A 23,040-nucleotide genomic window follows, 5' to 3' on the forward strand; every position below is an offset into this window, starting at 1 on the left:
TCTCAAAAGTTTGGGTTCATGCATGAATACTGAGAGCATGGTTTCCATACTGAATATTTCCTTTACATTGTTGAGAAATAGTAGACACCAACTACTCTTAAATGCACAATACAGTAACCAAATGATCAAATGAAAGAGCCTTCTGCAGATGTGTATGTTTTTGCTTTCTGGCCAATCACAATTCCCTTAAACAGACTCAGCCAGTATTGTGGCACTACCTACCAACAAACCAATGTTACCCACACAGTAAATGGCTAAACTGATCAAACAATTTGCAATGCACAGGTGCTTTTAGCTTTTTGCAGAAAAAGGGCGTACAGGCATTGCTAAGGAGAGAACAGTGCCCAGTGCACCAGGTCCTTTCCATAAGAGAAGAAACCAAGAATATTATAGTGTTATATCTGATTCTCAGTAAGTAGCAAGCAAGCTGAAAAGTGAGGAGGTATCTTTCTCTTCCTCTAAAGCTGGCCACACACAGTTAGATTTCTGATCGACTGTTTGCCAGAGCATACGATTAAGCCATCAAGTCAACTAATTCCACTTAAATTCCCTTCAAAATTGAATTCAGCAAAACAAAATTTAAATACATAAGTATATTGCATATTTAAGAATACTGTATGTTTCTGTGTATATATATATATATATATATATATATATATATATATATATATATATATATACACACACACACACACATACATACATACATATACATACACACTATGTAAATGCTACAAGTGCCTTACATGTAGAGTTTAGCAACTTTAAAGCAAACTTTAAAAAGAAAAGGTCAATTTTAATATTAAATGTACAGTATACTTCCTCAATAAGCAACTTAAAACAACAAATGATATGTCCATAGTTCAGCTGTATGATCAAAAATTTGTATGTGGACCAAAATTGTAACTACTGTGTCCACTGGTACCCTAACAGTAAAATTACTTCTGTGAGGAATTGGCTTTTGGCAGAAGAGTAGGTCATTCCCGTAAAGCAAGTCTAAGCCAGATAATACACTTCAATTAAGACCTGCAATAAATCACATGAAAAGAGCAAAGGATCCCTGAAGAGCAATTTTTCAAACCTATCTCTATTATTCCATCATCGTCAAGCTGCTATGGCAGTGTTAAAGTATAATAAACATGGAGTGAAGGAGTCTGGGTGGAAGAAGCTCTCCTCTGTGCAGGGAAGCATGATGGAATGCAGAGGGCCCTGGCGTGAGAGCTGTCAATAAGAAGACATCCCACTTTCAGTTCTCCACCATGCTCTGACCTTTCCACTAACCGTGCATGCCCTTCTCCCCTAGTGTCATCTTATAGGTTTGCAGGAAGAACGGAGTCAAAATGAGCAGTTAATGAGATAGAAAGAAGACAAACTGGTGACAAGTACAGCACTGTAATAGATTATTCTGAGTCTAAGAATAATAAAAAAAATTTAAAATAAAAAATTTAAATCTAGTTTTAAAGGAAAAGTACATTTTAAACCCACTTTAAACCAAAGTCATTTTAGAATTCAAGCCTACTGCATAACTTCAGATGAGCAAATGAGGATGGATAGGCTGTTTCTTTCAGAGGCATCTAAATGCAACCTCTGGATGCAGTAGCACTCAGTGCTATAGCTGCATACAAAGTGGGCACATAGCCAACATGGGGCAAACAGACACAAATTGGGGGATTACTTTGTCACAGTTGGCCAGCTTAAACATGTATTTCAATATGTGTGAACTAAAAATCCCTATTTTTTATTGCATAGTCTGCTAGAAAGGGTATATAGTAGTGTGCAAAGGGTTCATTCAGAATCTCTAGTGTTAACATGTGGTCACACACCTTTAGCACCTGATGGATTATAAACACGTACAAGCTATTGGTATTTGAGCACAGGTATAAAGTCCTTCAGTTGCTAGGCCGCAGGCAGCTTATTGCTCCTAGCGTCATCCCGTTGCTAGGATGCAGGTGCCTTCGGCAACCTAGTGTTCTCTATTGTTAGGACACAAGCGCCACAAATAAAGTGCATTTGCGCTGTGCCAATGTAAACAATATCACAGTTGTTTACATGTGCGCAGTGTAAAACATTGACCTCTGATGCAGATGTTTACATTTTTTTCTTTTTTTGTATCTGAACAGCTCAAGTTTACTGATCTTTACGCAGCTGTGTTCATGGACTCATAGAAAGCTCTATAGCTGCTTTATTAAAAAAAAAAAATGAAAAGGATAAAAATTATGACACAATAGGAGAATAATATTCTATAAGTCTATATAATTGCTACAGACATAATTATCATTTAGCCCTTTAAAGTAATTATTTGCAAGGTTAGAATATTCTGCCATGATTCCAAATCCACCACCATACTGATGGTGCAGTAGAATACAGTATACTAGGCTGACCCTAACGTAATACCTGGTGGTAGGTCAGGATCGCTGGGAGCTGTCTGCTGTATCTTCTTCGGTTTAACTGGAGACTTGGCACTTTCTGTGTTGCTGCGACTGGTAGAACTGGATCCACAGCTTTCATGATCATCCTGTAAAATAAAGAACATTAATGCTGGTAGAAAGAAAAGATGAGCGTTCAGTGATTTCAATTAAAATCAGTTTTATGAAACAGCACATAACATTTACAATGGCTTAAGGCAATGTACAAGTATCATATTCAATAAATGGATGAGAAATAGAAAGTATAGGGGTTTGCAAAGGCAGAATGTCAGAATTAACTTGGGTTAATGAATCAGAAGAAATGAGTGTCTTTAAAGCTGGCATGAAGGTCAACTGCCCATGTGTGTTCTTAACTTTTTTTTCATTGACATATGACAGTACGCACTGATATTACCTGGGCATCCGCCCTAAAACACAGGGTAGGAAATATTCTTATATGAGTGGCCTGCAATATAAATTAAATATATTTATGTTTTTTACCCTCGGGAGATCTGTGGGCACAATGGAATGCAGACAGACAACTGTGCCCTGTGGCAATTAGCAAAGTGTAAATAATTAATATTTTACTGCGCACACTTTAAAATCCACTACCAGCATAAAAATGGAAAAAAATGTTAAGGATTATTAATAAAGTGTGGAAGAAAAAGTGCGGCCACTTTGTATATACTCGAGTATAAGCCGACCCGAATATAAGCCGAGGTACCTAGTTTTAGCACAAAAAACTGGGAAAAACTATTGACTCGAGTATAAGCCGAGGGTGGGAAATGAGGCACCCCATTATTGGTGTCAGTGGAATAGTGCCCCATCTTTGGTGTCAGTGGGAGGAATAGTGTCCCATCATTGGTGTCAGTGGGAGGAATAGTGTCCCAACATTGGTGTCAGTGGGAGGAATAGTATCCCATCATTGGTATCAGTGGGGGGAGGAAAAGTGCCCCATCGTTGGTGTCAGTGGGGGGGAGGAATAGTATCCCATGATTGGTGTCAATGGGGGGTGGAATAGGGCTCCATGATTGGTGTCAGTGGGGGGTGGAATAGTGCCCCATCATTGGTGTCAGTGGGGGGGGGGGAGGAATAGTGCCCAATCGTTGGTGTCAGTGGGGGGGAGGAAAAGTGCCCCATCGTTGGTGTCAGTGGGAGGAATAATACCCCATCATTGGTATCAGTGACACCAATGATGGGGCACTATTCCTCCCACTGACACTTGCTGACCCCTGTTCCAGTATGGTGCTGCTGCAGCCAGCATATGTGGTTGCAGCAGCACCTAAGCACGGCACACTTACCTGCATCTCCTTCACTCGATTTTCGCGGGGCCGCTCAGCTCCGCCTCCTCGCCGGTGATTGGCCGCCTGTGTGCCTTTCCTGAGCTACAGTTCTGGCGGCCAATCACCGGTGAGAAGGTGGAGCCGAGCAAACATCCAGTGGACGAACCGAATGAAGGAGCAGCCGCGCTTCCTGGACCGGATCGTCGTGGGACCGGAGCCAGGTAAGAGACAGCAGCCCCCTGCCCACCCCTGTACTTAGTTTCCCTTCTGTTCTGTCCCCCTGCTAGACATCTGCAGACGTTGACTCGAGAATAAGCCGAGGGGGCCGTTTTTCAGCACAAAAAATGTGCTGAAAAACTCGGCTTATACTCGAGTGGGGGGGGGGGGGGGGGGAGTGCCGATCATTTAAAGTGGACATTTACCTCCTGAAATCTAAAATGCCATGGCGCATGCAGCACTGCATGCCCATCCAAAAACATCATAAAAGTAATTAAAAACAGTAAAATCAAATATGTTTTGAGAAACGTACATTTTTTTTTTCTCACACAGGTTCCGCTGGGAAGGCCACATCACTAGTGTCCTCCAGGGAAATATCACCAAATCTCATGCATGCTCCATAGCAGATCTGAGGCAGCTTCTTAATGGATAACAAGCCACAGCAGATCTCGTACGGCGCATGAGCAAGATCTGGCTTGATGTCATCAGCAGAGAACAAGGAAGAAGAAGCAGGCTACAGATGCTATTATTTGGAAGAAAAAAAAAGTGGAGTGGGATGCATGGGACAGGCAGTAAGGACCTGTGGGAAAGAGGAAATGAATAAAGAAAGAAGCATGTCCCTATGTTTTTTGCCCAAACACAGTTATTTAGCATGGGTAGCATATTAAGGGGGGGGGGGGGTCCACTTTAAGATTAGATACACACTGATGGCATGAGGAAACATCACATTATCTGACAACTAGCAACTCATATCACTTTACACAAGCAAGTTCTCACTAAACCAGTAAGTAGTTTTTTTCTTGAGACCATTCAAGCATCCTAAAACACACAGCTTCTTAAATTGACAGTGCCAAACAAATGCTGAATAAAAGCTAATTAAGGGTCAGGAGGTTAAACAGTCTTGTGGAAAAGGAACATCTCTGACCTGTCTGAATAAACTTTAGAAACTCAATCCCGTTGTATCAGCTCAATCTCTAAATTTGTTTCTTAAGGATACCTCAGATCCCTGAATCCAAATCTATTATTTTCCTACAGTTAATGAACTTAGATGCTCCATAAAGCAAAGACCATTTGTGCATGGGAAAAAAGATATCTTCAAAGAAAACCATGTATCAGGTCACTGCCCTGGTCATTTGACAGATTTTTGTGATTTTTGCTGCACAATGGTTACAACTTTTGCATCATAAGCTAAACATATGTTTAGAGTGTATTTTTAACACTGGGCTTCAAAAAGAGTTGTAAAAGGTGGCAGTAATTTGGTTGGTGTTGGGGGACATTGGTTAGTTTTCCCTTTGAGATCTTTACATTATTCCTAGTATTTTGAGGTCAGAGAATGTGAAGAGTTAAACATTGCTTTCTGTTTGTATTTTTAATTGAATACAACATATGAATCATGTTGATGTCCAGGTAGGGATGTGTTCACTTTAATTATTATTATATAGGATTTATATAGCACCAACAGTTTGCGCAGCGCTTTACAATATAATACAATAATGCAATAATAATACAATATAACTTTAATGTATAAAATTGCTCCCATAAAAACAATAACAATATTGAAATATAAAAACGAATAATAAAAAGTTAGCCATGCTTGTAATGGAGATGACAATCTCTCAGCTTCTTTCTTTGCTGTATTCAGATGAGGCATTAAAGTGGAGTTCTGGCCCCCCCGCCAAAAAAAATGAAAAGTCAGCAGCTACAAATACTGCAGCTGCTGACTTTTAATATTGGGGAACTTACTCGTCCTCACCCCCCAGCCCATTGTCACCAACATGTGGGGAAAGTTTCATGTCAATAGTCCCTTTAGAAATGGTGACGTGTTCAAAACTTATTTTACCCGTTGTATAAAAAGGGATTCTAGAGTGGCGGTGCTACACGCAGTACTAAGTGGCAAGTGTGTCCTATTACTGATAGGCGGCGCACATGACGCAGGCCAGTTCAGTCCGTTGAGCAAGATTGCAGACAAAAGTGTTAGTGTGCGCATGAAACAGTGTATGTGGTGATGAAGGTGCTTGTGAACAAAGGCGTGAAACCCGTGGATATCTACAGAAGACTTCAAGCACAGTACAGTGATGAGATGCTCAGCAGCAGTAAGACATCTGAATGGTGTAAACGTTTCAAACATGGCCATACGACTGTCATTGATGATCCAGGCTGTGGTGGCTCTCAGCCCACAGCAGTCATTCCTGTGAACATTCAGCCCACGGAATGCTTTAACCTGGATAATCGATGCATACCACACAATTGCACAACAGACAAATCTTTCTGTGGGAAAGCTGAACACCATGATTCAAAGAGAAGACTGCCCTAGGAAGGTTCAGGCATACTGACAAATCTTTATATGCCAAGGCTTTCCAGGCATTTAATGCTGTGATAAGTGTATAAATGTAGCAGAGGAGTATGGCGAAAAATTAATGCAGTTTCCACTCCTTGAAATTTGTTCTTTTATTATATAAACTCAAAAGTCCCAGTTTGACTTGAATGCCCCTCGTATATTTAAAAACACAGCAAGAGCAGTAGATGCACCCCAATGTAGACAATTCTAAAGAGGGTCAGTAGCAGAACTGTAAACAAAGATGGAGGAGATCTTGTTGCTAACATCATCTAGAGATGTAAATAGCCAACTTGAGACTCCACAGACTCAAACTTTAGATGAAATATCACCTTTCAGCAAATCAACCCTTTAAAGTTCTCTATGAGCCAAGGTTTTAAATGGCTATCTCCTGGAATTTTCACTATTTTGCCTACTACAATTATGCTGTATGTAGTTATATAAATTTCCCATAAAAAAAACAATCTTTAACAAAGCACTGAAAGCAAGCAGTAGCAATTGCCAGTGAGCACAGCTGAATGCAACTTTTAGCTCTTTGGAGACAAGTGAGGCTATTCATTAGAATTATTACAGCAGGTGCTCAGTTACCATTTTGAGCTATCTGGCCAAACTGGTTAGTAAAGGATTAACGCAAGGAACAGAGCATACACTCTAATCAAAGGCACCCATGATCCCACTCAGCCTTGTAAAGAACAATGTTACACAGAAAAGGATCTAGGCGCAATTAAGACAAATACAACGGACAAAAAATAAACATTATTAAAGTCTGATCCTATCCGCAAGGCATGTACCGCCTAATCTTAATGAAAACAAGAACAAAATGGGTGAAACAACACACACATCCACACGTGTTCGGGTAAAAAGGACTATACTGATAAAGTATCAACGGCTTATGCAAGTCTCTCCATATATCATTAGATGTGATTCTTGGCTCTATGTTCTCCTTCAGATGGTATTAATCACTAACACACCTTTATCCATAGCTGAAAGAAAACATTCAGGCCGCTTTTGTAAACTCTTCTACCCTCACGCTGCGGTCTTGCAAAAATGTATACACACCGATGATTTGATATAATAAATGCAGTTATGGTTATTTACATATTGCAATAAAAATCTAAGGGGTGAAAAACGAACTTAAACAAAGAATTCACAAAGGTTGATGCCTGTTACATAAGCAGCAAATGTGTTGAAATAATGTAATGCTTTAGTGAAATGTACTGCATGGTTCTATGAATTATCATTGACAAGAATATTGTTTTCTTGGTAAGACCGGAGTGTATGCGCGAAAGCCGTCAGTCAATGCCACCAGTTACTGCCCTACAGTGCTACCTATTAGTGCCCATGAGTGCCGTCTATCGGTGCCCATCGTTTCCGCCTATCAGTGCAGCATCATCAGTACTTCCTAATCAAAAAAATTATACAAATTTCATATGGGTACAGCGTTGCATGACTGCGCAATTGAAGCACTGACAGCACTGAAAACTGAAAATTGGCCTGGGCAGGAAGGGGGTAAAAGTGCCCAGTAGGCAAGTGGTTCATGTTCAGCCAGTCCTGCCATTGAGGAGCCACCAGTTTTTGTAGAGAGCCCCCCAACAGTTGCATCTGTAATGGAAGGACAAGCACCATTTAAACCAGAAGTAGCACTAATGTGTACTAATCACAGGATACTGAATTGATAAAGGCAATTTTGGAAATTTTACTGAAGGGGAACAAACCATTTAAGACTGTATTCCAGCCAGGGACCTCCCTTCTAAACACGTCCTCTAGCTAATTGCTTGAGTAATTTAAAAAATAAGTCTTACACTGATCTTCAAGTCTTCTTTCTTCTGGACTGCAGGGTGTTCTACTTTGGTTACCAATCTCGCCACCTGGTGACAAGAAAGATTACCACTGGCTGTTGATCAGTGGAGTTTCTGAAGATCCTAGCTGCGGTATGATGATATGATAATGAGAGGCATAAAAGACCAGTCAAGGGCAGCCGAAACAAATGGTGGATCACAGGTCTTCAAAGAGGCACAAACAGACAGCCATGTAATGGTAGAAAAGGGCTTCCATTTTAAATAAATCTTTGAATGGGTGGTAGGGGATTAGCTGTGTTGGAGGAATTAATTTCCGCATGCAATATATGCCCCTTACTAAAATGCCATATACATTTTAACATACAAATGTAAATTTAAAGCGGTAATAAACCCAAAACAAAAAAAATGTATATATTGCCGTTTAAAATCATTAGATGTGCTTGCTGCATTAAATTTTCTTTTTAGGCTATTTTCCCTCTGTTTCTTGGTGATCTGGCCAGTAACACACCTCCTGTATTAGCCAATTAAGGTCCGCCCTATAGCAGTTTTACTGCTACAAGGCAGCCCTTCTGTGTAAAATCACATATAGATAAGTGATTTTGCACTTCAGCCATAGAGGGACGTGCACGCACTGTCGGCGGATCGCTTCTGCTGTGAACACTCACAACAGAAGCCATTCTGCAAGTCCCCAATTGAATGGATGTGCGCCGACACCCACCAATCATCAGGCAGGAAACAGAACAGAGGTAAACAAGGCAGAGCTTCATTCTGATAGGGGAGGCAGTGAAGGATTGTGTGTCCCTGCAAAGCTGGGAACATCATCCTTCACTTCCCCTAGCAAAAGCACCACCTAATGTACACCAAGCACACAGTTAAATTTGATTACCCTAGATCAGTGATGGCGAACCCGTGGCACGCGTGCCACAGCCGGCACGCCGAGCCTGATCTGTGGGCACGCCAGGAGAATCCAGCGGCGCGCTGTCTTCCCGGCTGTAGTGTGCGTGACAGCCGGGTCCCAAGTGCGCATGCACAAGAAGCAGTGCTGTTTGTGAATGGTAAGGCGGTACCTGGGACACATGACAGATCCCAGAAGCCGCCGGACCAATCACAAAGCGCAGCGCTTCTCGCGCATGCGCACTGGGCATCCGGCTGTCTGACGAGCGCCCACACTACAGAAGCCGGAAAGACAGCGCGCGGCTGGATCGAGGAACAGGTAAGATAAAAAAAAAAAACTCTGCGGAAGTAAGAGCGGGTACCTGTCAAATTCAGGTACCCGCTCCCCCTCCCTCCCCAAAGGTCCGCAGTCTCTGGTCATCTCTGTACTGTCCGCAGTCTCTGGTCATCCCTGTGCTGTCCGCAGTCTCTGGTCATCCCTGTGCTGTCCGCAGTCTCTGGTCATCCCTGTGCTGTCCGCAGTCTCTGGTCATCCCTGTGCTGTCCGCAGTCTCTGGTCATCCCTGTGCTGTCCGCAGTCTCTGGTCATCCCTGTGCTGTCCGCAGTCTCTGGTCATCCCTGTGCTGTCCGCAGTCTCTGGTCATCCCTGTGCTGTCCGCAGTCTCTGGTCATCCCTGTACTGTGTCCGCAGTCTCTGGTCATCCCTGTACTGTCCGCAGTCTCTGGTCATCCCTGTACTGTCCGCAGTCTCTGGTCATCTCCTGTACTGTGTCCGCAGTCTCTGGTCATCCCTGTACTGTGTCCGCAGTCTCTGGTCATCCCTGTACTGTGTCCGCAGTCTCTGGTCATCCCTGTACTGTGTCCGCAGTCTCTGGTCATCCCTGTACTGTGTCCGCAGTCTCTGGTCATCCCTGTACTGTGTCCGCAGTCTCTGGTCATCCCTGTACTGTCTGCAGTTCTGGTCATCCCTGTACTGTGTCCGCAGTCTCTGGTCATCCCTGTACTGTCCGCAGTTCTGGTCATCCCTGTACTGTCCGCAGTCTCTGGTCATCTCCTGTACTGTGTCCGCAGTCTCTGGTCATCCCTGTACTGTCTGCAGCCTCTGGTCATCCCTGTACTGTGTCCGCAGTCTCTGGTCATCCCTGTACTGTGTCCGCAGTCTCTGGTCATCCCTGTACTGTGTCCGCAGTCTCTGGTCATCCCTGTACTGTGTCCGCAGTCTCTGGTCATCCCTGTACTGTTAATTAGTTTGCACTACTGTACGAGTTGTTTTTTCTAAACCAAAAGCTCGATATTCAGGTTTCATTGCAGTGTTGGCACTTTGAAAGAAATAAGTTGGTTTTGGGTTGCAGTTTGGGCACTCGGGCTCAAAAAGGTTCGCCATCACTGCCCTAGATGTTTAACCCCTTCGCAGGCAGTGTCATTAGTATAGTGTCAGTGCATATTTTTAGCACTGATCACTGTATTAGTGTTACTGGTTCCCACAAAGTGTCAGTTAGTGTAAAAATGTCCACTGCAATATCACAGTTCAGCTATGAGTCGCTGATCACTGCTATTACTAGTATTTATAAAAACAAAAAAGTATATGTCCTATAGTTTGTAGACGCTATGGGGTTTATTTACTAAAGCTGGAGAGTCCAAAATCAGACTCCCTTCTGCATAGAAACCAATCAGCTTCCAGGTTTCATTGCCAAAGCTTCATTGAACAAGCTGAGTTTAGAAGCCGATTGGTTTCTATGCAGAAGGGAGTCTGATTTTGGACTCTCCAGCTTTAGTAAATAAACCCCTATGTGTAAACTAATGGGATTTTTTTTTTACCAAAAATTTGTAGCAGAATACCTTTTGCCTAAATTTAAGAAGAAATTGTATTTTTAAAATTTTCTTATTGGATAGGTTTTCTAGCAGAAAATAAAACATATTGTTTTCTTTTTCATAATTGTCGGTATTTTTCGATTATAATGCTAAAAGTAAAAAAATGCAGAGGTGATCAAACACCACCAAAAGAAAGATCTATTTGTAGGGAAAACAATTACATAAATGTTATTTATGTACAGTGTTGCATGACCGTACTATTGTCAGTTAAATTAACGCAGTGCTGCATCGCAAACATTAACATGGTCAGGAAGGGGGATAAATATTCCAGAAGTCAAGTGGTTCAAGTGCCTCCACTTTGATTGAAGGAGCATAGGGGGCACCTTTGGACAGCAGCATTGTCAGTCGAGGGGAGGGGAGTGTTAGATGTACTAGCAGATTTAGACACTAACACATTGAAGACAAACTCCAGCTAATACTTTATAATTAGTTAACAGGAAACAGGTTTTTTTCCTTTAGGGATAAAGGTTTTACATGAATAGATAAAAGCTGATAATTGTAAGCACCCCTGACAGTGGTAAATGGTTTGCCTCATCCCTGTAACTGATAAACCAGCAGGACAGCTTGCTCTGTTAAAAACAGAGTTGCTGGCCAGATCACCAGAGGGAAAAGAAGTCTAAAAAAGAAAGCTAATGCAGCCATCACATCTAAGAATTGGTAAGTTGCAATATAATAAATGTTTGCTTTTGAATTTAATAACACTAATAGCTTATTTTACATTTTTTATCAATATGTATCATTTATTAAAATAAAACCTAAAAATTCAGCCATGAAGGTTCTTGTTCGGACAATCAATTTTATGGGGTGACAACTGTCTCCTAGTTGTGCTCCTCTGTTGTCTTCCCTGTCCCACAAGCACCAGGTGGCCATGGTCCGCTGTTACTGAGATGCAGGTTCAGAGCAATGATGAGCTGTTAACACTGGAACAAATGCACAATGCTTTCATAAAATAAATGTCATCCAGTTAGAGTGAACAGACTCATGCAAAGAAATTTGCAAAAATGGCTTGAATTTTTGTTTCATTAGCTGGAAAACTGGCCAGTCTACTGTACATCCAGCATAAAACCAGTTTAGTGGCAGTTGCATGGAAAAACACGTTTGTGGAAGTGCAAAACAGAACGCGGGTCAAGTTATAATTGGCTAAAACCAACGATAACTACCAAGCAAAAGTATATGAAGTATATGAAACGTAAACACTTATTCAAAACAAATGTCGCAGTTTAATTAAGTGACTACCCAGTGGTTATTCCCAAGAGAGAAGTTCACTCTGTAAGCTTCTATTTACTTGTAAAAGAGGAGAATTAAAAAAAAGCTTCTGCAGTAAAACATTTGTGCGTAATCTAAGCATTAGAGCTACACTATTAATTTTTCAAACTCTGTGCTTGTCTCATAAGCCCAGAGGTAAAACATGTTCATTAAAGAGATGTGAAAAAAAGTTCCACGCAAACTGCCAAAACCAGCATAATTATGAAAATATTTAACACTGGGACCAACTGAAATCACACACTGAATATAGATCAAGGTGATGTCATTAAAAACAGCTTGGCCAAAACTACTAAAACTACTGCACTGCCATAAATCTGGCCTACACTAGATGACAATAAACATGTGAAAAGAAAAAAAAAAAGAAAGAAAAAGGCATTCCAATTACACATTAGATGATCCAGGAAATATCCATATACAAAAGACCTCACAAATGGCGACAGCCCAAAGAGACAAGTGATGACGATTCCTGCACCTATGGCAATCCATCCAAAATGGTCCACATCCCACAACACTTGCCACATTCCGGAGAGCATTCAGGAAGTCTTAATCATGGAGGATAAACTGCTAATTACGGAGTAAAATTGCTTGGATGGATAGTTATGCCAGGCTAATGGTCTGCCGCTGTAATGTAAAACCTTGTGTTAAGAAATAAAAATAAATTTGCGGCTCGTTTTGACACTATAGTATACAGACAATGTGGAAGTTGAGCCAGCCGTTCATGGTGTCATTTTGCACAATTGTATATTTTAACAATATGACCAGGAAGCTGAACATTAGGGCAGGTTTGCAGAATACAGCATAGCTTAACCGTTACACAAATTTATCAATTTATTCTATGTGTAGGCCTTTGTTTCAAAAATGACTTGCTTTTAAGAGATATGTAGCAGAAAAAAAAAAGGGAAAAAAGTCAGGTGAGAGAGAAAAGGGTATCTAAAATACACTCACTGGCCTCTTTATTAGGTACACCTGTTCAATTGCTTGGTAATACAAATTGCTAAACAGCCAATCACATGGGAGCAACTCAATGCATTTAGGCATCTATGCGTGGTGAAGACGACTTGCTGAAGTGCTAACTGAGCATCAGAATAGGGCAGAAAGGGGATTTAAGTGACTTTGAACGTGACATGGTTGTTTCAGGGAAACATGTAACATGGACTTCATAGGCACGTAACCTCACAACCAATGTTTATAAAAATAATATCTTTATTTCAATAGATTGGTTAAAACCAAAAGATGTATACCATTATGCATAGTGATAGATAGGTCATCATTACAAGTCACAGTAAACACCAGATCATAATAAAATCAGAAAATTGCATTGAAACGAGTTACCCCCATATGTAAGGAATACATTGGATTATATGTGCCACATAAGGCTACCAGTGTGGAATAGATAATAGAACTCATTGGGGAATAACCCTAATTCCAAAGGATTTTTTGCTCGGCATGTTTCGCGACAACAAGTCGTTTCCTCAGGAGCTAGTTGAATGCATCTGGTGAAAAAAACACATACTTTGATCATTAGCACATAAAGGCTATCAGCCAATGGAGATCAGGACACAAAAAATTGGTATTACTTACAATTGTATAGATATCGAATACAATTGAATAAAAGCAACAGCAGACTGAAGAAATTGGAATCACCAGTCTGAGATATCTGACTATGGAGGCTATCTGGTGGCTGCAAGGGGCATCATAGAAGTAAAATGATGAGGCAAGTAAGGATATAAATAAGCCCAAAAAAGATTTTCTATAGGATGTGAGTGTGTGTGTGTATGTATATATATATATATATATATATATATTAATGTGCATCTATATTATTGATAAGATATACAGAAAATAGCCAATAAGGCTTAAACATTTCTAGTACGGTATACCCATATAGTAATCCATAAAGAAAAGGATAACTATTTACTGAATGTAAATTGCTGTTTTCCGGAAAAACTAATTCAAGACGATCTCTAATATATTTGGCTATCGTGTTATCTTCCCATAGTAGGTGCCAATGTTGTTGTAAGAGTGTACATAATTGTGAATGCTGAGCTGAATATCTGGTGATGAACTTGACTATACACTGGCAGGATTTATTAGTTCTCATCTGATAAAAGAAAGAAGTTTTTGTTTTGCCCAAAGCTTCGGGCCGCCAGCCAGTGCATATGTGCTGCCCCTTGCGTGACATGTTCCGGCCGGGCTGGGTGATGTCACACGCCAACTCCAGCACATGTGTGCCCTGATCGGGGCTATTTATGGATGGCTGGATGTTGGCACCATTATACTTTACTCCAGGCATCAGCCTGGTCAGGAAGCACAGGATACACAAGGATTACACTCTTAACAGGTAATAATGCAATGCCGTAAACTATAGCCGTTGTAGATGTATTGATATTCTGGCTCTATGGTAGTTGTTGACACTAATAGAGAGAACTCTATAGAGATAGCTATTCTCCGGCAGTTATTTGGGGCCTCATTCCAAGCGGACTTCAATTTTGGGGGATGCTCTACCCATGCTTCCTTTCTAACTTGGATTCACATTATACAACTTACTAGCCTCTATTTTGGGCAATCCTTCTTCTCCAGGTAAACAATGTATAAACATACACTATGTTCAATTGGTCTACATATTTGAAAAGCTTTGAAACATTCAGTAAATAGTTATCTCAAATTTTCTTTACGGATTATATGGGTGTACCGTACTAGCAATGTTTGAGCCTATTTCTGTATATTTTACCAATGAGATAGATGCACATTTATATGTACACACACACACACACACACACACATCTTCACATCATACAGAAAATCTTTTGGGACTTATTTATAACCTTACATGTTGGCTCATCATTTACTTCTATGGTGCCCCTTGCAGCCACCAGATAGCCTCCATAGTCAGATATCTCAGACTGGTGATTCCAATTTCTTCTGTCTGCTTTTGCTTTTATTCAATTGTATTCGGTATCTATACAATTGTAAGTAATACCAATTTTTTGTGTCCTGGTCTCCATTGGCTGATAGCCTTTATGTTCTAATGATTAAAGTGTGTGTTTTTTTCACCAGATGGAGTCAACTAGCTCCTGAGGAAGCGACTTGTTGTCGCGAAGCATGTAGAGCAACTAGATCTATTATCTATTCCACACTGGTAGCCCTTTGAGGCACATATAATTCAATGTATTCCTTACATATGGGGGTAACTCGTTCCAATGCAATTTTCTGATTTCATTATGATCTGGTTTTCACTGTGACTTGTAATGATGACCTATCTATTGCTATGCATAACGGTATACATCTTTTGGTTTTAACCAATCTATTGTAATAAAGATGTTATTTTTATAAACATTGGTTGTGAGGTTACGTGCCTATAAACTCCGTATTACATACTTCCCTGAAATGTATTCTAGGACGTGGCATGCATTGTAATGTCTTGGTTTCCATAGTACCGCCCCTATGGCAATATTCTTACTTACTCATGGTTGTTGGTGTCAGACAGGCTGGTCTGAGTATTTAAAAAACCGCTGATCTACTGGGATTTTAAAGCACAGCCATTTCTAGGATTTACAGAGAATGGTCCGAAAAAGATAAAATTTCCATTAGGCGGCAGTTTTGTGGACAAAAATGCCTTGTTGATGTCAAAGGACGATGGGCAGACTGGTTCAATATGATGGAAAGGCAGCAGTAACTCAAATAACCACTCTTTTCAACCAATGTATGCAGAATACCATCTCTGAACACCCAACAGGTCGAACCTTGAAGCACACGGCTTACCACAGCAGAAGACCACACTGGGTGCCACTCCTGTCAGCTAAGAACACGAAACGGAGGCTACAATTTGCTCACCAAAATTAAACAACAGAAGATTCGAAAAACGTTTCCTGGTCTGATTTCAGCTTGCGACATTCAGATGGTAGGGTCAGAATTCGGCGTGAACAACATGAAAGCATGGATCCATCCTCCTGCCTTGTATCAACCATACCATATTATTTAGATTCTTCCACCTGCCCGATTGACAGCCAGGCACAGCTCTCTGTACGCAGCTGTGAGCCAAAGTCAGCTGCACCTACCCCTCATCCAGTCCGATGCTCCGGAGAGCGCTGGAGGGGCAGAGTAGAGAGTAGTGATTGACAGTCACTGCTCTCCACTGCAAGAAGAAGGCAAAGTGAGCAATCGGCGGTCATGTGATTGCTCAGTTCTCGGTCTTCGTGCTGGAAAGGGACAGCTGCCACATCCCAGATTCTGCAGCAATGAGGTGAGGATGTATGTTTGTTTGAGTACCCCAAACTTCTCCGTTAACTCTATAGGCCACTTTTAGATTATGTTCATCCAGTTTAAAATTTTAGACTTGATTGAGAATCATTATATTTTTAGAATCTGCACAATGTTATTTATCAACTATTCAAGCATTAGCACCTCTAGAGACTTGCAAATAATTGCAGTGTTGAACCATTAATAGAACTGAATGCTGCCTTGCTCTAAAAAGAAGACCTGGAATGGAGTTTAGTAACATCATAACAGTTTTTCAGGCACTTCCATACAAGAGGATAGGTTCGAGAACAAGAGAATATGTGTTAATTTGTATACACGATCAAGCCAGAAACCTCTCCTGAGTGATCCAAGAACCCCAACAGTCAATGTATACCATTTAGGTTTCAAAATTGTAGGCATCCACCTAAAACTGACAAATCAGTTCTGTGTGGATTTCATCTTAAAACATTTTTTGTAAACCACCAACATGCTTGAAGTTTGGTAACCCTGAATTGAGGGAGCAACTAACATTAAAATTTAAATCAATGGAAAGTTTATGTTCAGATTGTATATAGTATCAATTCAAAATGGTTTCTTTCGACTGCACTCAACTTCAAGATGGTCTGGCATTAACAGATCACATATTTCCTAAAACAGAATGCTAACAATTTGAAAACATTAGTAATATCTGCATTACATATATAATATTTAAACATATGAGCCAAAGACAAGCATACATATCAGCCAATTCAGACTTAAGTCAAAATTCCCAATCTGCATACGCCTTTTTAGAAGGAAGGGTCAGCAATGGCAGCCTACATACAGTATGTCCTCATAACAAATATAAATTACACCTGATTTTAAAACTAGTAAAATTTTAATGATACATATGTTGGGAGAAATCGCATAATCAAACGTTAGTGTCAGAGAAAATCACATATATAATAATAATAGATGTAAAAGGGTGTGGTTATATTTTTATTTAATTTCAGGTACTTATATAGCCCTGACAATTTTACATCCACCCTCCTCCCTCATTTTTCCATCAAGATCAATATTACAATTATCGGTCCTTCCCTTCATGCCAGAGTACTAGGTATAATCCACAACTCTGACCTGTCCTTTCAGCCCCAAATCCAAACACTGTCCAAAGCCTGTAACATCTATAAATACGCCCCTTTTTTAACCAATGAAACCACCAAGCTATTCATTTCATGCCCTGTTATCTTTAGGCTTAATTATTGCAACTCCCTTCTCATAGGCCTACCTCAATGCAGCCTATGTCCCTTTCAGTCTATCGAAAATGCTGCTGCCAAACTCATCTACCATACTAACTGCTCATTGTCCGTCACCCCTCTCTACCAATCCCTCCACTAGCTTTGGAATGTCCAACAAATAAAATTCTAAATACTAACAACTTGAAAGTAATTTACAACTCACCAATCATGACTCAAAATATCACCCAAACTGTCCTCTCTGCTTTTCTCAAGACCTCTTCTCTACCTCCCTTGTCTCCTCCTACCATCCTCACCTCTAGGACTTCTCCAGAGCCTCCACCTAACTTAATTTTTAATTCCTCTATCAGCTCATCCCTACAGTTATTACTTTTTGTACCACTTGCCCCACCCTATTAGATTGAGCAGGGCCCACCTAATCCTATTGTAACTGTACTGTACATTGCAGGGCGGGGCCTCCATGGATCGGACATTTTTCTAGCACAGCCCACAGATGCTTGATTGATTGATATCTGGAGAATTGGGAAGCAAAGTCAACACTTAGAATTCAATGTTGTGTTCTTCAAGCCATTTTGTAACCTTTTTTGCAGTGTGGCAGGGCACATTATCCTGAAGAGGCCACTGTCAACAGGAAATACCATTTCCATGAACAGGTGTACTTGTTCACCAACAATGTTTAGGTAGGTGGTACATGTAAAAGTAACATCCACATGAATAGATCCAAGGTTTCCCAGCAGAACATTCCCCTTTGCCTCTGCCAGCTTGCCTTCTTCCCATACTGCATCCTGGTGCCATCTTTTCCCCAGGTAAGTGATGCAGACGCACCCATCCATCAACATAATGTAAAAGAAAACATGATTCATCAAACCAGGCCACCATCTTCCATTGCTATGTGATCCAATAAATATGGATATGGGTAAGCATGGGCCCCCTGACCGCTCTGTGACTGCACAGCTCTGTACACAATAAATTGGGATGCCCATTTTAACGCTCCCAACACACCATCTTCATGGACAACATGTTAATCTAGTGCCTAATGTATCCCACTGACTTTAAGATGCCTTTGTAATGAGATAATCAATGCAATTCACTTTACCTGTCAGTGATCTTAATATTATGGTTGATCAGTGTATTGTACATTCACATCAGTAGTCCTTGCCCTCAAGGAGATTACAGTCGAAGGCCCCTAAACACACATACTAGGGCCAATTTAGATAGGAGCAAATTAACCTACCAGCATGTCTTTGCGGTGTGGGAGGAAACCCACTGAGGCACAGGGAGAAAATACAAACTATGCAGGTGGTGTTATGGTTGGGGTTTGAACCAATGACCCTAGAGCTGCCAGTCAATGAGGACATAGACCTAATATGAACATGCCCTTATTTGGCCAATGATGTCACCTAGGGTACTTCGCTCCCTTGTTTACTTTAGCAGCGGAGATTCAGACATCTGACATGTCTCGTGGACTTCAAAGTTTTTTTCTTTCACGAGGGTCGGCGGCCATTGTTTGTCATGACTGAGTGGACCTGCATCACTGAATGACATGATTGATGATGGATGTACATTGTGGGACATTTTAACATTTTCAAATAAAGTACTTGTCAAACATTTGAGTGTTTTTATTTCTAGGGTACATTTGTTTTTTTGTGAATGCACACTGGGCGTTTTGATAACACTGGTAACATTAGCTGTGTAAAGTCACGTTAAAAACTTTTTTTTTCTTTTTTTTTTTTTTTTTTTTTTTTTTTTTAGAGTTTTTGCATTAGCGTTTAGCCGCGTTTGCGTTTTTTTAGCATTCTTTTTTATTTTGTTACAAAAAAATAATTGGGGGGGCAAAAAAAACCCCAAACCGCTAGTTTTAACGCGTTTTTCAGCGTTAGAGAATTTTTACAGCTACAAAAACTCCTCTAGAAACCCACTAGTCCTGGGTTTTTTTCCCAGCCAAAAAATATACCTGCCAAAAAACGTTGATTACAGTCTATGTGTGCATGGGCACATAGGATAACACGCTGGGGAGTTTACTGGCTGTAGAAAAAAAGCCAAAAACAGCCGCTGTAAAAATGTCCAGTGTGCATGAGGACTAAGGGATACTATGTATGTATGGCGGAGGGGAAGCAGTATCTGGTGTACCCCTTGTTAAAACAGGCTTCCAGGTTCTGATAAGTCTTACCCCTCACCCCCGCCTGCAGACAACCACCAGCCCATGCTAATGATATTTTTAAATTAAACAATATTCTTAAATGACACCTTCCATTAATTTGGACCCAATGATTACATCTCTATGCAGTACATGATGGGTGGAAGGGGCCAGAAGGGTGCTGTACATAACTTCATGAAAACAAAACAGTACCCTGCCTCACTACTACTCTCAACCCTGATGCAAGCAGTGGGCCAGCTTTTGGGAGGCGTTGTGCAAATGTCAAAATAGCTTGATGGGTGGATATCAGTCTGGAGGAGTGGGAATTCCTAGTCAGACTGTATTTGCAAGAAGACTGTCTAAGTGACACCCACATGTGATAGTAAACTCCCAGTATTGGGGAAACTTAACACCAATGAATGAAAGAGGTGGGTCAAGGACAGTCACGTTGGGAAGGAAAAACAGCAGATGATACATACAGAAAATGAGGCGGGCTGTATCTAACTTGCTACAGCTTTTAATGCACACTGTGAGAAGCTCTCAGTGTGTATTAAAATCATAGAAAGCAGTTTCAGTATAAGAGAGAAGCCCCTTAAAGCATTCAAAACTGAAGGGAAGGCTGGAGTTCAGCTTTAAACTAAATTACTAAAACTTAAAAATGTAAAATCATACACTCATTTCCACATTGTATTAGAATTATTTCTAGTCTATTACTATGGATGATCATGGAGTTTTTAAACCTACGTTGTGAAGATCCAACACATTTACTTCTGTGACACGTAGTCACTATGCCTTGTGGGTAGGCCTGCCTTCTGAACTACAGAAGGGCCGAGAGGAGTTTTAGGAGGCGGAGTCAGCACAGGAATAACTGCTTGTAATCAGCAAGGTACCATGGGATATGTAGTTAAAAGTAAACTGCATAGGAAAAGCTGCAAAACATGCAGGGAATCTAGGAAGTTGTGGAAAGAGATGGCCAGCAGACAGGCAGAATTCGCAACATAAAAGGAGAATTTTCAAGCAAGCTTATATTGTATTGAAAGTGTATGATGCGACCATAGAACTCCTTTACTAAATGCAAAACTTTTTTTTTTGTATAGTGTGGAGAGGAATTAGAACATCCGCCAGTTTTTACTGCTGTCTGTGGCCCTGTTAGGGAGATTCCCCCTACCTGTTTGTCCTGTTTACCATTATCACTGAAAGTGAAGAAAACCCAAATTTTGGGTTGATATCAGAAAAGTAACAGAGGAGAAATCCTACAATGGGGATCCTAGTTCTGGTGACCCTGGTGACATTCTGGGATTCCCTCACTTTGGAGGAATCTCCTATCACTTCGTTTTTTGGTTATTGGGCAGGAGGTGATGGAAAATCTCCCCAATGGGACATGGATGGCAGAAAAAAAAACAGACAGGAGTTATGACCCTTTTTTTCTCTACCCCGTTGAGGGGGCACTATTTTGTCTCCATCTCCCAACTGCACTCCTTGAGTTATCAGCGTGTCACATGGGCTTCGGAAGGAAACTACAAGTAGCTGTTTCAGCACTTATTACACATCCATGGTCTACTGATGTCACCATCCAGAAACCTGTTCTGAGATATGCCATGCAGCCATGAGGAACATGCATGAATACTGAAAGTGGCTACAAAGAGGCAGCACTGAGATGCAGCACAAAAAAAAAAAAATATTTTTTTTTCCACAAAATGGCAATTGCTTATTATACACAGCACGTTGGCAAACTAAATGCCATTTTGTTAGGGTTTACTTTAAATAATTTCTGAAAAAAAGTGTTAAAGAGCTCAGTAAATCTTGAGGCTTTTTAACAAAAACATAGATCTGTCTGTGACTGTTCCCCAAAATGACTGGAAAAAGGAAAGAAAACACTAAAAGGTAGAGAAATTTACCAATGTTTTGCTAATACCATTTAGAAATATGCCAACTTTTCTCCTCGTAAATGACAACCTTTCCATGCAAACGAAGAAAGAAAAAACATTTATCACACAGCCCGAGCATAGCATGGAATAGGCACATTCCTCTAATCGTCTGTCATGGACTTCTTAATAACCAAGAACACCATATCCAGCTGCACCTGCAAACACAACAAGAACCGCAGGAGTAATAACCACAGGAAACTCAGGCAGAGCTTGCGTACCGAGCCACGGTGAAAATTACTAAGTTGGAAAAAAAAAAACAAATAAAAACAAAGCTAGACCTTAGGCCCAAATACTCTGGTGTTATCGGGGGCTTCCCCCACCCAGATGCTTGCATTACGATACAGATGTAAAGAGTAGCAGTCCCTGACGGGTTTTTGGCAAGGTTTCATTTAAACTAATGAGAATGAAGGATAAGCTGTGACTCTTGAACAGATTTTATGGCCAGATGTGAAAGATTGAGAAGCAAAAGACAAAAAAAAAATCTTTTCCTTCTGTCTTTTGCCACAACATATCAACTTCTAGCTTTCCCAGCATTCCCCTCTGAACACTAAATAAGAGAAAGGCTTTTTGGAGCTACCTTAACAGTTCAGGAAACGTAGCCTGGCTGGTTCTCTGCTCAATGGAACGCTTTTATTGGGCCAATGGCTAAAATTCTTTGTGGATGTTGTTACAGGCAGGCTTTTGAGACCCCTAAAGTCCAGCTTAAGCTCATTTTTAACAGCTACAATGGATTTTAAATGTTGTTTTAACACAGGAGGCTATAATTGAGCATGAGTGGCCCAGTTCCTCTCCAAAAGATCAAGTACAAAGACGTGATTTTCTTATGGTCCAAAAAAAACTGAACTCTAACAATATGTTACAAATCATTACGTCGAACACGAAGAGACACTAATGGAGGAAAAGGTTAAAGTGGGTCAGGAGAGTGTGCTGAAAAACACACTTAATTTGCATTGCACTGAAAACAAACTGCATGAATGCCTTATGTACAAAAAGCTACTAATGATTTTTAGGATGACTTTAACTTGTATAAGAATTCACCACTATGAATGCTACAACCTGGAATTAAAACACATTTAAAAAGAAATGTATACTACAATACGTTTTTACTAATATTTTTGAATAAGGTCAATAATACTACATATTGACAATTAATGCTTAAATTTCAAGGCCTCACGCACACAAAACGCTAAAAAAAATAAACACACTCCTAGAAGCCTTCCTCCTGGCAGCAGCAATTTTACAGGAAAATACACCTGACGCTTGTAAAATTATCTAATGCTTTTACAAGTGTTTAGGCGCATTTACAAGCGCCAAGCACTTGGGCGTTAATTTATTTAATTGTCCAGAATAATAATTTATTCGTCCATTAAAATTAATTAACACTCAAGCGCTAAACGCACCTAGCGTTAACATGCGTTTAGACTTGTTTA

General features: G+C 40.6%; 1 protein-coding gene across 1 annotated transcript in view; it reads right to left on the reverse strand.

Moving 5' to 3' along the window:
* Positions 1-23,040, reverse strand: part of VPS13B (vacuolar protein sorting 13 homolog B) — a 1,305,797-nt gene that overhangs the window by 1,207,350 nt on the left and 75,407 nt on the right. The window contains exon 4 of the mRNA XM_089666424.1: positions 2,395-2,515. Coding sequence (XP_089522550.1) covers positions 2,395-2,515 — 121 coding nt within the window. The remainder of the gene's footprint in view (positions 1-2,394; positions 2,516-23,040) is intronic.

This window comes from Staurois parvus, unplaced genomic scaffold (assembly GCF_062004578.1).
Source record: "Staurois parvus isolate SC_StPar_1 unplaced genomic scaffold, SC_StPar_1.0 ptg000052l, whole genome shotgun sequence".
Taxonomy (NCBI): Eukaryota; Metazoa; Chordata; class Amphibia; order Anura; family Ranidae; genus Staurois; species Staurois parvus.